Raw genomic sequence first — 13,022 nt, forward strand, 5'->3', positions numbered from 1 at the left:
ATCATCAGCTTGAATCCTCAATCTATTATCATCAATTTCATACTCTATTTTAGTCAAGAATTATATCAAGTTGAGCAAATATAAAGCATGGAACGAACTCACCAAAGTGCTCAACTTAGGACTTGTAGATAACAAGTATATCCACCTTTAAGAGCATCACAAGCAACCCTGACCTTATTGAAAATTTGAATCAAGAAGATATTGTTGTGTGTGTGGCCATTAAAAGCCTTATGAGTGCTTGTAAAATGAAAATATATAGTGGAACATGAACTCAGTGAGAGTGTGGTCTAATGTAGACCATACTAAGCAAATGATGTTTGCTGATACTGGACTGTACTTGATGTGCTAGGTTGATATAGTTGGGGAAAACCTATATTACTTGGGCTAAGAGAAACAAACTGATGGGGGTTATGTGGCTTATCCCTTGATGAGGTCGCAGTATGCCCGGATGAGTGAGCCTAGGGATTGTGTGACCCTTATGTATGATGGAGGCATTCAGAGACAGGGCTAAAGCCTCATCATTTGTATCATCATACGGCATGCATATTGATAGTCATTTTTGGAAAAGCGTAACACCTTTCATCGTGAAACATGTGCATATATTAGAGATACCTCTTGTGCACCATTGAGCAATGGATTGCATCAGGTCAGGATGACCTTGGTTTCATCTCTAGGGGGACCTAAAATCCATATATTGGGACTGCAACCTACCCCTTGCCCATTAGCTAAACTTTGGTGACCCAGAAATGATCCCTTGTATAGACTATGGGTCATGGGCAATGCTGGGTCGGTTTGAGAAAGCATGTATAGTTCGTAGTTCGCAGTTGAACACGGAGTGCTGCAATGGATATTTATTCCTAAACTATATTAATCATTTTCCCATCAAACTAATTAATTTTAATAATACATGATTTTTATATCGTTATTTGAATTTTTCTGAATCTTTAGATATTTATTTATCAAATTTAAATTTACGAAAACAGAGATATTGATTTTATAATGACTTAAATATTCAAATAATAATTTTTATATTTCTAAAAATATAAAAAAATATATAATTGCAGGGGGAGGCGCAATAGGTCTTTTGGGCCCACCATAGCAAATTGGGTAGGGCCCATTATATGCCACAATGGGCGGCACGCCCACCTATGGAGACTTTCTATTTTATAAAGATCAAGCTCTAAAAGCTTGAGAGATAAGTTTGTGTTGTTTTGAAAAGTTTAAGTCTTGAGGAACTTTTGAATGATATTTTGAAATGTATGAAAAGGCTTATGCATAAAATAAGAAATGATAATATTATGATTTATTAATTTTTTATTTAAATTAATTGATGGAAAAATAGTTTTGGAAGTGGGGGATAATGGTCTAGCACCTTCCATAAAATGTTGATGTCCTATCTATGGAATGGAGAGCTCTTATCTCTCATCCCACAAGTCACCCAAGATCAATGGTGCATATTCAATCTCATATAAGTGGCACACCAAGGAAAAACCTTAAAAAACCCTAAATTTGTTCAAGAACTATAAAAAGCGAGTACCCTACCCAAATCTCTATACCATATCTCTTACACCTAAGATCTCTCTTCTCTCTCCTATATACAATAAGAGGGGCATGCCCCTAGTACAGAAATTTCCATCTCTCTCTTTTAACCTACTAAAAGGGGCACGCTCCACTTAGAATATCTCTCTTTACTTAGAAACTTTATCTCTCTCTCTTGAAAGACCCAAAGGGGAGGCACGCCCCACCCTCTCTCGTCTCATAGTTTCTCTCATGGTGTCTCTCATGATCTCTCATCTCTCTTTGGGATTTTAGACTATAGGGTTGTGGTAGAAAAGAGGAGTATCTCTCTCAAACTAGGTTGATATGGGAATTCACCAAGGGTTTGAGATTGATGATTAAAAGGTTCATTTCCATTGGTGTAGCTTATCCAAACTTGCTTTCCCGATTGAGATTGAAGATTGACCATTAGATCGCGCGTCATCAGAAGGTGGCGACTCATATAGAGTGTAAGAAGCCCAGTTGAGGTAATCTCTGCCACCCTCTTTTGTTTCTTTCATATTTATTTATTATATCCTTTAATCCCAAACATAGTTTGTGTTTTTTCTTTGTTATTGAAAGAAAGATTTTGAATGGCTTCAAGTTCTTGAGATCTTATTATATTCTTTTCATTTCTTTTATTTGAAGTTATTATATGGACTACTTGTGAGTGATCTAGGTCACGAAGAAAAGAAAAAGAATTTAAAAAGGAAAAAATTATTATATACCACCAGCTCGATCATATGAGTCATTCTTTCAGATATTAATAGCTTTATAGAGAGAGAAAAGCAATAAAAAGGTGATGGAGCAAGATAGCTTCATAATAGATGATTATGGTATCCCTTACAAGACTATGGATGCACACATGGGCTCAAGGAACCTTTAAATGCTTAGTGAGAGAGAGGGTGAACAAAGATGGTGAGAGAGAATGAGAATTACATCATACCAAACTCCTCAAACCCTTCCTCAATGTATGCGGCCCCTTTGCTTCAACGGCTAGCAGAAAAAAAGAGTGGAGGGGCCTTTGGAAATGTAAAAAAATATAGGCCAAGTGACAATTGGGTTATTTTGATGATTAAATAAAAATTAATTAAAATAGTAATTTAATTTCAAAACTACCCCTAACGTCATGGAGAAAACCCACGGTTAACAACTACATATAAATGGAAAAAAATTATATAAGAGTGATGGCCTAAACAATCAAATGACGGCACACATAAAAATTTCACTAGAAGAGCTTGTTTCGAAGCCCAAAAATTATCAAATCGATCATCTTGATGTCAAGATGTTTGGACATGAGAAAAAATAGATTTTAAGCAAGGAATTAGTGCCTCTTATAATGTATTTGTTGGACGATCAATTTTTTAGATTTTCAAGTGCTCATACGTCTGGTCAATCTATACTACTTCTAAAGCTTTAAATTTTATAATTAGAGATAAAAATTTATTTTCAAGTCATCCCAAAGATTTCTAATAATGAAATAACATCTTTCAACACTATATGAAGGTACGCCTTGATTGTTTAGAACGTCAGCCTTATACAAGCCGCACCCAATATAAATATTTATAAGAACGAGTTAAGATATTTAACGAAATAAAAGAAAATTATAATACGACCATTCAGTTGCTAAATTATTTTATTTAGCTACTTACTTCTTTTTTTTAAGTACTTTGACCTCTTTAGTGATATTCTTTATAGAGTCATTGTCTTCCTTTTGAAATGCCAGAGGTATAGGGTGAGGTATCAGCTGCCGTAGAACCGTTAAGCACAATAACATGATTTTTTACTTTGAAGGATATTTCAAGGGATTATTTATAAAGAGATTATTTATCTTTTGTATATGAAGGTTACAAGCTTTCTCACTCATTAGATGTCAATTGGATGTCTCGGGGTGAGTCACAAAATGTAAGAAATTTGTTTTTGGAACTTTGTATCCAATCAATGACATTCTTACAACCACTTACTTTGAGATTTAAGGGCCAATAATGATTGTGATCTCAATGTACAAATGATATATCATCTCTTTATAAATGTTCCCGTCATGTTTTAATATAGATAATATATTCAATAGAAATTTGATCCATTACCGCTGCAAGGTAAAAAAGTTGGATATTTGGCAGAATACTTAATGAATGCAGATATTGTGCTCCCGCATAAGTAATATTGCATATTGACACCCTTGGTCAAACACCTGGTTAGATTGCTTTTTTTAGTCTAAAACTTTGGGTATCATATAACAATTACTAGATAATCATTTTTAAAAAAAATAAATTGAAATTTGAGTTTTGTGGCACTTAGATCTAGCCTTTCAAATTTGGATGGTTTCTTTTCAATCTTGAAACATTAGTTTTTTCTATTACATGGAGCTTTTTTGTTTTTTTGTTTTTAGCTGAAGTTGTTCTATGGGTTATAGAGATTACATCCCAAAGCTTGAGATCTAAAAAGTATCTTAGCATGTGGTTTGCCCTAGATAGAAAGTGGATCCCATAAACCCTAGGGAGAGTTAATCTTTTTAGAATACTTAATTCTCTTTAATAGCAATGGGACCACAGGAAAAACATAAACCCAAGTAGAAAATAATTAAATAATTTATTTAGATGTTTATTTCTTTGTTTCCCTTCAAACAAAGTAGCCTATACTTTTTCAAAAAGTTTTCATTAGGGTATTTTTCAAACTTTTAAGTCAAAGTAGGGCTTAAGGAAAATCTTAACCTACTTTAAACTGGGATGAGCTTTTCTATAGCTTTCCAAATGGGAAATCCCCTTAGACCTTAGCCCTTAGCCCTTAGCCCTTCGCCCATTCAGCTTGCAAAAGAGAACGACTTGAAGTTTGTTTGGGTGGTACCAATTGTGCTTCTGGATCTTACATACACACAGGCATACACCTTAAGCATACACTTGGCACTGAGGTCTAGGTTTGAGCAAAAATCTATTAACTTTGCTCAATTTCTAAACATGATTCCCAGAGGAGAACTTTCCAAACCAGTGCTTTAAAACTTGGTGGTCTAGATTGGGAATCGCCGATCAAGACCAGGAACCAATCTGGACCGAATTGATTCTGGAAAGGTATTTGTCCTAGCCCGGTTAGCCTTCCCCGCCACTCTTGTTATTTTCCTTTTTTTCTAATAGTTTTTAGGGGCCCCTTAAATCGCACTCCAAAAAACCTTATTTTAATTTTTATTTTATTTTATTTTTTAATATTTTTCTACAGTGTCATTTTAGACTGGTCTGGATCACCCATCTAGTGATCAGGCCCTAATATGTGGGCTGGACGTTCTATACCACCTATCCGAGTTTTGAAATACTATTATCAGTTGTTAACCATGTTCATGTAGAAGTCGAATTACTTTTAATCATAATCAAAACTTAATGGAAAAATTTTATATAAAGTTTAGGCCTTGAACAATCAAAACTAAAACGCACCTCAAAAATTCATTAAAAAAAGTTCTTTTGATGTTAAAAAACCCTCAAATCCGATCATCTCGACCTTAAGATATATGAATATAAAAAATAAAATCAGTAAAAAAAAAAAAAAAAAATTGAACTTCAAGTCTTGGAAATAATGCATCTTGTAATGCATTATCTAAAGCATCAATTTTCGAAATTTTCATGTGTTCATAGATTTGTTTGATCTGTACTATTTTTTAAGCTTTAAATGTTTCTAATTAGTTATAAAAATAAATTTCAGTTTATCATAAAAATTTTCAGTACTAAAATGACAACTTTTGATTATATTTAAAAATTCGCCTTACTTTGATTGTTTAGGGTCTCAATACAAACCACACGCAAACTTAATTGAGAGAGAACAACCTTTCACTCCAATTTTACTCTCTTTGCATCCAAGAGCGTTGCCCATGTGTCCCACATGAGTCACTCTCATGACGATATAGAACAAGATTACAAAACAATCTCAATTTTTCAACAACACTCATTTTTTAGTGCAATTATCCAACACCTCTATAAATACCCATATTTAATTTATTGACCCTAGCTGAGTCTATTTAAGGGCAAATGAACACAAGAAATTGTGTTTTTTGTAGCTTTTCTTTCCTTGTTTTCCTTTTTTTCTCTTTTTGTGTGTCGAAAGAGTGCAAATCGGAGAAGTTTATAGAGCATTTCATTTGGGTTGGTTGGATCATAGAGCTCTTTCATTGGATTCTCCATGTTAGAGGTATTAATACCTCGAACCAGTGTTTAGAAAATCGATTCAGCTAAGGTACTCAGCCTTTCTTCGAACTTGTTTGAGTACAATTGAAGTTAAAAAAAAAAAACACAAAAATAAATTTATATACATTAGAGCCTTCATTTTTATGAGATTGAGCATTAAATAATTTGATGGTCGGGTCCTCCACCCTCGGGGTTTCTCCATGCAGGATGATTTGGGTAGTACAGTAGTAGACATATACTTTTGTTGCCGAAGAAATTTTGGTGACATGTTGGTTAAAGTGGTATTATCTTAAAATACCCCTTTGTAAGAAGTCTTAGGTTCCAATGCTCTTAAAAATTAGTACATTATTATATATAACCTATTAATAATGCATGTACTCGGGACAAATGCCCATAGGGCGAGGCCGAATTACTTGGCGGAGTCCGCATAGTACCGGCTGAGTTTCGAAACACTGCCTCGAACAAAGCGAGCACATATCGTGCCTTCATGTGCAATACTCGAAACATTGCCTCGAACAACATGAACACATCTCGTGCCTTCATGTGCAATAGTTGAAGCAAAGGGCTTGGTTGATTATTGGCAAAGTTTGAGATTTCTTTTTTGAATACTTCATTTCCTTTTGGAACTGGGGATTTGCTAATTTGTTGTTTGATAGTTCAGACTTCAGAATATATAGGAGCATTAAGCTTTGTTTAGAACTCTTCGGTATTGACCTCAGTTATGTCTATTTTGACCATGGTCATGCAGTTTCAGACCTTGTTGATGCATTCTAGACCTTGACTATACTTTTCAATCTCAGTTATATTTTTCAACCATAGTTTTACGGTTTTCACAGTGGTTGTTCGGTTTTGAACTCGATAAAAGCATACCTGCGCCAGAAAAATGGAGTTATTATGGTTTTTTAGGACCCAAACCTAACAAGAGCATCATTGTGAGAGCGATTCAAGTCTTGTTGTGAGAGTGATTCAAGTCTTACAGACCTAAACATTTTAATTCTAAGAAGCAAATACAAGCTAGGAAGCCCAGTAATCCATCAACCATTACAGTGCCACAAGCTTATAAAAAAATAGTTCAATTGTAAATTACATTCCACATTATAACTGAAATACCTTATATGCAGCTGGTAGGATCCAACCTATTTTTGAAATAAACAACTCACATACACTCTTTTTCCAAAAAAAATCAACACACCAAGCACCACACTTAGATGTATTGGATTTGTTGCAAAAATATAGGTATTAAATCTGAAACTTCCAGCAGATGGCCAGTGGCCCAAAGAAACGAACGAGTCGGTTACATTTTTCATATGCTCTCCTCTTCTAGATAGGACTAACAAAATCAAACAGAGTTCTTTTTATATCACTTCACCCCATATCTTATTTTTATTTAATTTAAGTTCTTGCTATATATGCGGATGCAACTACACAAACACTCTTGCTAATTGAGCTGGCTGCACTGGTTTCGTATCTGTCCTTGTTTTCCTGTAGGAACACCCACGGTTGAAAGCTTAACAAAAGCTGAAGAGAAGGTGAAGAAGAAGTAGTCACTGTCTCTAGAGAACCTGTCAACAATTGGAGCCGTTCGAGGGTCTGTAGATATGCTTGAATCGATGCTCAATAAGCCTCTACCCGCCTTGAGGTCCTTATAGTAATGATTGTCGAATACGAAAGGCGTAAGATCATTAGGAATGAAGGTTAGGTTTGTTAAGGGAGCCATTGTCGGGCAATTCAGTCGTAGATATATTCCAAAAGCCCCTAGTTTCTCGCTCTCATAAGACGGATACAACCGATTCACAACATTTATGCAGTGGCTCACTCCCAGTGTATGCCCACCTGCAAAAATCCTTAATTTCACCATCACCATTGCAATTACCATGATTAATCAATATTGTTATCTGTATAACATGATAGCCTTTACCAGAGCAACACCATGCTTCATGCATCCCGAACCGTAAGTTGTTACTGCAGTTGCTTAATGATGCATTTAACATGTAGCAATGAGGTAAGGCTTTTCATGTTAGTAATTCTCCATTACTGTAATATTGCTTCTTCTTTTTTTTTTTACCTAGAATGGCGATTGCTTCATCCATTGTCATCCCTTTGCTCATGAAAATGCGAAGCATGTTGTCTACACTAACCGTAGATGAAGGAATATAGGTGTCAGCTCTTCGATTGCTTGCAGTGGTGGAATCCCTCCTACCCAGTGGAACTCGAATCCGCGGTCCTCCAGCGAAGGCCACCGATTCTCTAGCAGCCAGAATTATGAGATCAGCGCAAGAGACCTGAGTAGGACACTCGGCCTCCACCACTCTCTTCACCATGTCGATGGCTTCTCTCCTCCTTATGCCGAAGTTTCTTCCGGAAAGCATCTCAGAGCTTATGCTTTCGCCATTCGAATCCAACAGTATGGAGGCATCACAACCCTGTAAACGCTTTATAATCAATCTAACACTTCATGAATTTGTGGGAAGGAAAGTAGTATACTATGATCATAAGGACTACGAAAATTGCATGAAAATGACCAGTGATTATAGAGAGTGAGTGTGATCCACTGGAAAAAGACATGATAGATGCTAATTGTGGGCTCTTCATCACCTTTCACTAGTTAGGTGGACTCTGATGACCTTAAAGACACATTAGTTTTAGCGGAAAAGAACTTGTGAAAGTTCGTTTGCGCTAGACTACTGTTTCCCCACGTTTGTTATGGGAAAGTGGGTGTTGCTTAGAAGCAACGAAAGTGCTTCTCAAACTTTCCTCACTTTTAGTGGAAAAGCAGCGTTTTATCTATTTAAGTGTGAAGCGCTTTTTCAGGCTAATAGGAAAGCTCTCTCAATGAACAAACTTTGCGAGAGCCCTTTCAAGTGAAATAAACTTGCCTTAAGGATCTGTCTATATGTAGTAGTTTTAAGGAGCATTGTACCTTCCCAGAATAAAAGGAGTAATAATAGTCATGAAAAGTGCAAATGAGAGAGAGAGAAGCACGGACTTTGGGAAAGGGGCTAAGTCTTGATGGTAACATCCCCCATCTTAGTCACAACGTTGTGTTTTCATTCTCACTAACACTACCTTACGAACAACTTAAAAAAAAACTCATTCTTAAACTATTTGAAAAAACGGGTAAAGGCCACCCTACAAATACCTTCCAAACAACTTAACTATTAAACTTTTTAAAAAAAAAGTAGCGACCCGTCTTCTCCACTGAATTACCAAAAAAAAAAAAAAAAATAGCCGCGAAAATTGCAAATCAAAGAGAGTGAATACCTGAACTTGGCAATCATGGAACATGAGCCTTAAGAATGCAGAGGGAGAGGTGGGATCAGTTAGGAAGATAGGCATGAGTGTTTTTGCTACCAGGCTCTCTAGATGGGGGCATGAGTTGTGGTAGTGATCATATGAAAGGTTGGCCAAGGTTACATCCATAAAGCCAACAGTTGAGAGGCAAATGAGCAGTGGAAAGAGAGTGAGAGTGAGAGTGGTCATTTGAGGAGAAGAAAGAGAAAGAATGAGATTGAGAAAGGGGTGAACTCTTGTTGGGGATGATGGATTATAAAGTGAGAGGGGTGTGTCTAAATTTATTAGTATGGAGAGTGAAAGAAGAGAAGAGTGAAGTAGAGTGAGAAAGAGGGTTCTTTTTTTTTCATAGAGGGTGGATTCATGATTGGGTGGAGAAATATATTGGAATGGATTGGACAAAGGTCATAGGTCACAGCTGTTGCATGAGTCCATCACACATCACTTCATTTCCCCCACTTCCCACCGCCATATAAACCCTAGAGAGAGAGAGAGAGAGAGAGGGGCGTTCAGTCCTTCTTCATCCACAGTATTGATAGTGTAACAGTGGGTCCCACAAATATCATCTGTGACCTCTAGCATTTAGGCATTAGACCAGTTGGTTTTTTTTTTTTCTTTTTTAATTAATGACTGTTAATTCCAAAAGGACACAAAAAAAAAAGTACTAAAATACCCAATGAGTCAATTTTAGATTAAAATTATACTGAAGATCAATCAACACCAGGTTTTTTTTTTTTTTTTTTTTCAAAATTTCTCTTTGATATGAGGATACCGCATTTTAATTTTATTTTATTTTTGTAGTTTTTTCGATAGTAGGGACATGCTCTAATGTTTGGAGCAGTGCCCAGTCTGCCCGATGTTAACATCATTGAACCGCCTTTTGTGGTGCTTTTTAAAATGGTATGAGGTTGACATCCTCGGACCGCAACTAGCTTTGTTAAGCAATCAGAGGCAAACCGAAGCTACCCACTCTCATATCGCCTTCTCTAGTACTATTCATGGTATTAGGTCATTTGTTTTATAAGAAATAAGGCAGTTTGAGGATGCCAACATCATACTGCCTTCTGGACTGGGCACAACCCCACTAGCGAAAAAACAAAAAATAAATAAACTTTAAAAACGGTTTGAGGATGTCTTTTTTGGACCAAGGAAAAATTTTGAGAAAAACCAAAAAAAAAAAGCATGTGTTGACCGACCTTCTACGTAATTTTCACCTAAATTTGGCCCATTTTGTATTTTTTTTTTCTTTTTTCTCTTATGTGAAATACTAAAAAAAAAAAATTGCTAGTTCGAACCAAAATGCTTTGTTAAAACAGAGGGTGATCTGGTTCTATAGAACCCCGGTAATTACCGGATTCTCTTTGGTCTTTCCTTTTTTACCTCTTGTTCTCTTTTTTTTTTTTTCTATTTTGTCAAAGAATCGCCGGATTCGGACCAACTGAGTCAGAGTTGATCGGATCTTGGCGATCCGGTTCTTAAAGGTCCCAACTTATGGTGCCTAAAGATTTGGATACAGCTGCCATAGGAGCCTTTAAGGGGAGGTGAATCACAGGATATATGCATAGCCTCCATCAATGACAACTTTTTGCTTCGAGGCCAGAGAGATGCGACGGAGCCCAAGCGTGGCTTTCATCAATGATATGGGATTTCTCTCTAAAAAGTTGTTTGCTCATAGTGTATCATGTGCGTCTCATGTATGATATCACTATCTTACTACATGTTCAATTCCCAGTTTCTAGCATAGGTATGTTTAAAAAAACGGATCGGCGGCCCAGATCGGCCACCCCAAAAAGGTGGATCGGTATTCCGGAATGGAGAATAAACCGGTTTCATCTTAAAAAAAAAATCAAAAAAATACTATAATTTCTCTAACATCTAGTTTTTTAGGTTTTTAAAACAAAAAAGTGGCAATTGCATTGTAGTTTTTCATTATTGTGTCAAAAATATGTAAATACTGAGGGCCTGTTTCATGTTGAGTGTTTGTTGTCCACTAAATTCTTATTATAATTAAAATAAAATTTAAAATGCAACGTGACAATAAAATTAATCCCTCTAACTTAATTTCTTTATTTAATTATTGTATTAACTTAAGATTTTTACTTTTTGAAATAAGCTATTTGGAATATATTTAATGAAAGAGGTTGTTAATAGAGAGATACATAATTTTTGTTGAATCAAAGTACAAAGTCCAAAATAGTAGAACTCATTTAACATAATGGTGTTAACATGATTTTAATGTAATCATATTCACATAATTGTATTAACCTAAGTTTGACATAATTATATTAAGTTAATAGCATTAATAAACAACCATTTTATATAATTATATTAATTTTTATAAATTACATGTAATTTTATTTTTGTAATTATATACAATTAAAATTTAATTATATGTACTTTATTTTTTTTATAAATTATAAATAAATAAATACAATTTATCTAAAATAAATAAATAAATTTTCGTAGACCATTTAGACATTCTTTTGTAAGAGAGAGAGAGTGAGAGAGGAGGCTCAAAAACCATCCCACATCAAAGAAAAATGACCATTTAAAACTTGGAACCCCACATAATAATCATAACACCGACGTGTCTGGGAAGCTTCTTCATGCATGAAGTGTGTTTAGTGCAAGTGAGTGAATTAGGTGGGGTCCGCTGACACACTTTCAGCAATGAAGTTGAGCTATCCATTCATTTCTCAATTGTAAAAGAATTCTATAGAACCGGTAACTATGGAACCGAACCGGCCAATTTTATAAGGAAACGGGTGGATCTCGATATATTACATGATCTGGATGGTTAGATTTTAAAATCATTTTTTTTACGATAACCTTCTCAGCAGGGTTAGCAAACGCGATTAGTTAAACTGAAATGGGGTACTAGCCGATCCGATTATAGCAATTTTGGTGGTCCGACCAGGTTTTTTAAAAAAAATTTAAAAGGTATATAAAATTTAAAAAAATAAAGGATTTGTTTATAAGGTTTTTTTTTTTTTTTTTTTTTTATCATTTTGACAAAGATTGGTAAGTGTTGTTTATAAGGTTTTTTTTTTTTTTTTTTTTTTTATATCATTTTGACAAAGATTGGTAAGTGTTTTAGCCATGAATATTTATTTTTACACTTTTCCATCTTTTTTTAGAAAATTTCAAAAATACCCTTGGGTACAAATTGATTTTTTAAAATCTATTTTTTTCACAAATTTTCAACTTCATTTGGATGTGCTTTGTTTAATCATACTTTAGTTTCGTATTTTTTAGATTTTTTTCTATTTTTTTATTTTTTGAAAATCTTTTTGGACAGGCCAGGACCTACACGATCAGGCGGGTTGAAACGACCAGTTTACCGGTTACTCAAAACCAGCCCATGGCCAATTTTCAAAAGCGATTTGATTTTTTGAACATTGCTTTCCAAGTTGTTAATGTGAAAATTGGTTTTAACCGGTGGTTTAAAAAACGGATCAGTGCCCTGGATCGGGTACCCAAAAAACCCATCCGGATTGGTGAATCCGTGATCAGGATCGAGAATCGACCGAATCGGTCAGATTAAGCTTTAAAAAAAATATAAAAAAATTATTAAAATTCATTATAAATGTTGTTTTTTAGGAATCCAATAAGAAATTGGGGTACTACATTATTAATTTTCATTTTTTTATTAATATGTGAATATTGAGATTTTTTTCCTTGCATGAATTTATTTTAACCATTAAATTTACATCATACAAAAGAAAAATCATAGAATTATCATGGATGAAGTATATAATCATACATGGACTACAATAAAGAATGGTTTAAATCGATGAAAAATGACCATCAAAATCTCGAACTTGTAGAAAACATTATACTAAAATTGAAAATGTTGGTTTATTTTTTATAATTTTATTATACAAATAATAACAAATCCAACCTTTTATTTTTTTGACAAGAAATACTTGTTGTATTACCTTTGATCTTTTCTTATGACAATAATCTTTTATTTATTTTTTCTTACAAGAAATGCTTGTCGTATTGCTTTTCTTTTTTCTTTTTTTTTTC

At 34.6% G+C, this 13,022-nt stretch overlaps 1 protein-coding gene across 1 annotated transcript; it reads right to left on the reverse strand.

Annotated features, from left to right (window-relative positions):
* Positions 1 to 6,920: 6,920 nt before the first annotated feature.
* LOC18433660 (peroxidase 29) lies at positions 6,921 to 9,244 on the reverse strand. The gene is made up of 3 exons (XM_006843742.4): positions 8,964 to 9,244; positions 7,768 to 8,125; positions 6,921 to 7,535 (listed from the first exon to the last, which is right to left on the reverse strand). The coding sequence occupies exons 1-3, from the start codon at positions 9,180 to 9,182 to the stop codon at positions 7,141 to 7,143; spliced, it is 972 nt and encodes a 323-aa protein (XP_006843805.3). The 5' UTR covers positions 9,183 to 9,244; the 3' UTR covers positions 6,921 to 7,140.
* Between the last annotated feature and the right edge of the window lie 3,778 nt (positions 9,245 to 13,022).

The sequence above is a fragment of the Amborella trichopoda genome, chromosome 12, assembly GCF_054954075.1.
Source record: "Amborella trichopoda isolate Santa Cruz 75 chromosome 12, AtrichopodaSantaCruz75HAP2 v2.0, whole genome shotgun sequence".
In the NCBI taxonomy this organism is placed as follows: Eukaryota; Viridiplantae; Streptophyta; class Magnoliopsida; order Amborellales; family Amborellaceae; genus Amborella; species Amborella trichopoda.

Coding starts and splice junctions, on each gene's coding strand:
- LOC18433660 (XM_006843742.4), bottom strand. CDS start 9,182: ATGACCACTCTCACTCTCACTCTCTTTCCACTGCTCATTTGCCTCTCA. Junction 8,126..8,963: donor TCCATGATTGCCAAGTTCAG/GTATTCACTCTC, acceptor AAGCGTTTACAG/GGTTGTGATGCCTCCATACT. Junction 7,536..7,767: donor TGAAGCAATCGCCATTCTAG/GTAAAAAAAAAA, acceptor GGATTTTTGCAG/GTGGGCATACACTGGGAGTG.